The sequence below is a fragment of the Melanerpes formicivorus genome, unplaced genomic scaffold (genome assembly GCF_026170545.1).
Source record: "Melanerpes formicivorus ecotype bairdi unplaced genomic scaffold, bMelFor1.0.p_v2 SCAF_21, whole genome shotgun sequence".
In the NCBI taxonomy this organism is placed as follows: Eukaryota; Metazoa; Chordata; class Aves; order Piciformes; family Picidae; genus Melanerpes; species Melanerpes formicivorus.
Window position 1 is genome coordinate 13,030,442 of NW_027142373.1, and position 5,050 is coordinate 13,035,491.

The 5,050-nt window shown below is 61.1% G+C and overlaps 1 protein-coding gene across 1 annotated transcript; it reads left to right on the forward strand.

Moving 5' to 3' along the window:
* The first annotated feature begins 690 nt into the window (after positions 1 to 690).
* Positions 691 to 2,531, forward strand: LOC137447828 (uncharacterized). Its single transcript, XM_068151744.1, has 2 exons — positions 691 to 2,203; positions 2,334 to 2,531. Exons 1-2 carry the CDS (start codon positions 1,787 to 1,789, stop codon positions 2,529 to 2,531), a joined length of 615 nt encoding a protein of 204 aa, XP_068007845.1. The 5' UTR covers positions 691 to 1,786.
* The last annotated feature ends 2,519 nt before the right edge of the window (positions 2,532 to 5,050 follow it).

Here is a 5,050-nt window from a genome sequence, read left to right on the forward strand (position 1 = left end):
AGGGACTCTGTTACATCAATCTGCTAGATGTCTGAAGTCTGACCCTCTCAGGTCATAACAACCACTCCTAATCAAATATCTGCCCTCCTCCAACAGCACTGCTGCACTGAGTTCCCATAGTTCACAAACCATCCAGGCCAACACTGTCTCCTTCTTACCAGTCCAGCAGTGCTTGGAGCTCAGCTCTCCAAGATTTAACCCTTCAAGCCACAAGGGCTAATGAACTGTTAATGAGCTGCTAATGAAGCCATTTGTGGGGCTGCTCCCAAGTGACACAACTTTCCACACAGCCGAACTTGGCCACTTGGTTTTCTGCCACAAGACTGCCAGCGGCAGATGTGAGGCTCCCAGCACAACTCTGCCATCGCACCACTGCTGTGCCCAGCCCCAGCGTGTGTGTTTCAGTGTCACCAGTGCTGGAGGAGGACGCTGGGTGAGACACACAGGCTGGGTGCCAGACAGAGCACACAGCACCTTGACTGTCCCTTCATGCTGGGATTCTGTGACCTCAGCAGAATCTAGGAAACACATTGAGCCCCTGAGCACCACCAGGCCTGGCAGAGACAGGAGAGGAGGCTGCAGGGTGCATGTCAATACTGAACTGGTGTGACACTGGCTGGGCCTGATGGATGCTGTCTGACACTGACTGTGCCCTGCCTGGAGGTGTTCCAAGCCAGGCTGGATGAGGCCTTGTGCAGCCTGTGCTGGTGGGAGGTGTCCCTGCCCAGGGCAGGGGCTGGAGCTGGAGACTCCACCACCTCTCTGGGCAGTCTGCTCCAGGCTTTTGTCACTCTCACTGTAAAGAAGTTTCTCCTCACATTGAGGTGAAATCTTCCATTGTTCAAGCTTGAACCTGTTGTTCCCTGGCTTATTACAGCCACCAAAAAGAGCTTGGCCCCCTCTACTTGACCCCCACCCCTCAGATATTGATAGATATCGATCAGATCCCCTCTCAGTCTTCTCCTCTCCAGACTAAACAGCTCCAGGGCTCTCAGTCTCTCTTCACAGGGGAGTTGTTCAAGTCCCCTAATCATCCTCGTGGTTCTCTGTTGGATTCTCTCCAGCAGGTCTCTGTCTCTCTCGAACCGGGGAGCCCAGAACTGGACACAGTATTGCAAGTGTGGTCTCAGCAGGGCGGAGTAGAGAGGTAGAAGAACTTCCCTAGACCTGCTGGGCACAATTTTCTTGATGCCTCCCAGGATCCCGTTGGTTGCTCCTCCTCTTCTTCCTGCCCTCGCCCGAGACTCTCTGAGCAGGCCATCTCCCGGCTCCTCACCAGCTCTGCTTGCCGCGGCTCACCAACCTTCCAGCAGCTCGGCCGGGCCGCCGCAGTTCCGAGACGAATCCTCCTCCTCAGTCGCTGCCGCATCCTCTGTCGGTGCCCCGGGCCACGTGCTGAGAAGCAGGAGGCGATGCCTGTGTGCTGGGAGCTGCTTCGTGGGCAGGGGCCGCGCCGCCGAGTTCCCTGTGCAAGGGGACAGCCCTGGGCTGCGGCTGGCTCTGCTGCCAGGGGAGATGCCCAGTGCGGGCGGAGGGGCTGGGGGCCCGCGGTGGGCAGTGATTGTCCCGGTACCCTGCGTAGCACTCCGGGCGGCTGCTCTCTAGCGTGCAACCACAGCTCTCCAGCAGGACGTTCCCCGCCGCCCCTTCTGGCCCACTCCATGCGCAGCTTTCGGCCCCGACTTGTTGAGCAGACTTGCCCGGACCCCGGCTCCCCTGAGACGCCCCGAGCCCAGCTCCCTAGGCTTTCGTGTGATTTACGTGCAGGGTATTCCTTGAAGGAAAGATGCCTTTACGTCTCCGGGGCTCTTGCGCCGAGCTCCCTGCTCCGCGGATGAAAATTCCCCCCCGAGAATTCTCTGTGTCACGGCTGCTGGAGGTCTTTCAATCCCGCGGAGCCGTCGAGGTTCAGAAGCAGGGTCCCAGCAGGGTGAGGCACTGCGAGTGGCATCTCAGCAGAGCGGAGCGCAGGGCAGCATCCCCGGGAAAGGCGGCAGAAGTAGCTAAAGAACGGGTGGCGAGGGGTGGCTCCCGCTGCCCGCCCCGCCTGCAGCAGGCCCCGAGCCCGGCCCCGTCCCGCCCCCGGTGGCCGCGCTCCGGCAGTGGCGGAGCGGCCCTGTCGGGCGGGCGGACGTCGGTCTGGCTGTGGCGGCTCTGCAACCTCCTCATGGCTGCGTTCTTCGGGCTGGCGGCCGCCGTGCAGGTGAGGACGGTGTCGTCTGAGCTGGCAGCGCCGGCGGCCCCGCTGCGCTCCTGTGCGGTGCCCTCCCGCAGGGAGTGGCCCCGGGCCAGGCGACCGCTGCGGGGTCCCAGTGCGCATCTGTCCGCCACAGGTGAATGACCCCGACGCCGGGCTCTGGACGCTGAGGACGGGAAGCGCCGAGCAGCTGCAGCGAGGCAGATGCCGGCTTCGGGGCTGGCCCTGCCCCGCGGCCCCGGCCGCCCTCCGCCCGTCCCCGGGCTTTCTCGACAGCCCCAGCTCCGCTGTGCTGCGGGACCGCCGGAGGACGCCGCCCACTGCCCTTAGCTGAACAAGAAGGCGGCGGGAGAGCGATCGCTGCCCTGCAGCGGCGGCTGAAGCCGCTCGGTGCTTGCAGGCTGTCTCATTCCGGCTCACTTTCGCCCTTGCCCCGGGCCCAGCCTTGGTTCCCCGGGCAGAACTCACCGAGCTGCTCCTCCTCCTGCCGTCGCCCGAACTCTCTGCCGGGGCCATCTCCCGGCTCCTCGCCAGCTCTGCTTGCCGCGGCTCACCGACCTTCCGCCAGCTCGGCGGGGCCGCCGCAGTCCCCTTTGGAAGTCTCCTCCCTGTCTGCCGCCGCAGCCTCTCTCAGTGCCCCGGAGCCGGTGCTGAGGGGCAGGCTGCCCTGCTGTGTCTGCCAGCCTTGGGCTGTGGCAGCAATAGGCGCTCTGCTGCCAGGGGAGATGCCCAGTGCGGGCGGAGGGGCTGGCTGCCCGCGATGGGTGGCGAACGACAGGGGAGTAGGTAATAGATGATCTTCAAGGTTCCTTCCAACCCAACCCATTCTAGGATGTATTTAGATGATTGAGAGTGGCTTGGCAATATCCTGTGCCAGCTCCCTCAGGACTCTCAGGTGGATCCCTCTTAGCACGGTGGCTAGATTGACTTTTGCCTTTCTCTTTTTCTCTCTGCATGAGCTAACCCAAGGACTCTGGTTGTTCCTGTTTCTTCCCAGAGATGCTTCCATGGACCTCATCTCATCATGGCGGTCAAGCGTTGAGCAAACACTGCCAGAAACCCCAACAGAGCTTATCACAGGAAAGATCTTTATTGATAATAGGAAAAGGGGAGGCTGAGAAAGGAGGAGGGGAGTGGTGCTGCTAGTGTGGGTGGACTAAGGGGGATGGGGAGGGTGGGGGCAGTGAGGAGGACACAAGGGATGGGGAAGAGGGCAAACAAAGGAGGGGGGGGGGTGGTGGAGGCTCTGCTGATTTTGGAGATGGTGGTGGGAAGTGATGGGCAATGATATCAATTGTTCTGGCTGGGAATGTGGGGTGCCATGTTACACCTGTGACTGTGTGGATGCAGAGCACAGGCTTTGGGAGGCTGGTGGAGGCTGCAGGGGCTGCGAGGAGGCCTAGTACTGGCCCCGGCAGCCAGGATGGTGGCGGCTGTTGTACCACTCTCGTGCGTCTGCCCTGGCTTTGCTTTCCCTGTGCAGAGAGGAGAGCCTTTCAGTCCTCAGCTGCTGGTGGAGCTCTTTGCCCAAGCCCTCAGTCCCTGCTCCACAGCAGCTGGACCAGAGGTGCTGGCTGGCTCCCAGCAGCCAGGGCAGGAAGCAGGCAGAGGCAAAAGACCCAACTCACTTTTGTCTCTTCTTGTGACAACGTATTGCCAGGTAGCACAGCAGAATGGTCACTGGCACACTAGCCACAATGGCAGCTGTGGCCACCATGCAGCTCTCCAGCACCCTCTGGGGACACGGAGGGCTCAGGGTGTCCTGGGCAGCATCCCCAGTTGTGCTTCTCTCCTCAGCCATATCTGGAGGTGCAAACGAAACGTTAGGTCTGCAGCAGGGAGAACCTCCCTTCCCTCCCCTCCCTCTGCCTGGGCCAGCTCCCACATGCTGAGGGGGAAGCTGCCCCTTCTCCAAAGGCACTTGAGCCTTGCTCTCCCTTTCTGCCTTTTCTCCAGCCTGGGCATTGCTTTCCAGCTCAGCTCATGCAGCTTGGATCGACCCCTGGATCCCTGTCCCTTCTTGCCCCTGTGCAGGCCGCAGCGTGTTGAGCCCTGTGTCTGCAGCCTCCTGCTGCCGAGGCTGAGGGCTAAGGCAGAGGGAAGGATACCCACCCTGATCTCTCTCCAGCTCATCCAGCTGTGTCCTGACAGCTTCAAAAGCCCTGTGGGAAATCTTCCCCTCCTCAGCTACGTCCTTTACCCGTGGAGGACCTAAAGAGAAGGGGTTTAGCTGAGTTTCAGCCGAATGCAGAGGGGAAGACCAGTGGCAGCCTGTGAGGCCGGCAGAGACTCACCCTTGCGGCGCCTGCCAGGCTGCAGTGCACGCCGCGGGGGAGGAGCTGCCTGAGTCCTCCCTTCGGGCCGAAACTCCGGGGGCTCTAAGAGGATGCGGAGGTCCGGGTGTTTAGCTGGGTGGCCGAGGCCTCCTCCATCCTCCCCTAGAAACAAGCAGAGATGGGAAAGCTTTCATTGCATGTGGGGATCCAGCTCTGCCTCAGGGACCTGCGGGCGCTGGAAGGGGCTCAGGGAACACGGAGGGAGGCAACAACAGGAAACCAGGGCTCAGAGCTCCTGACCTCCTCACTGGGGCTGTTCCCAACAGCTCAGCAGCCTCCCCATCAGGGAGATGGCATCTCCAGGAGGCAATCCAGCTCAGAGAGATGGAGCAGGCTGACAAGAAGAGCAGAGGGAGGGTACCCACCTTGTTGTCCTCTCTCCTTTTGCTCCAGCAGTTCCATGACAATTTCAAAAGCCTTTCTGGAAATCTCTGCCTGGTCAGATGGGTAAATAGCTCTTGGAGGACCTGAGCAGAAGAGGTTTAGCTGAGTTTCTCAGCAATGCCATAGAGAAAAG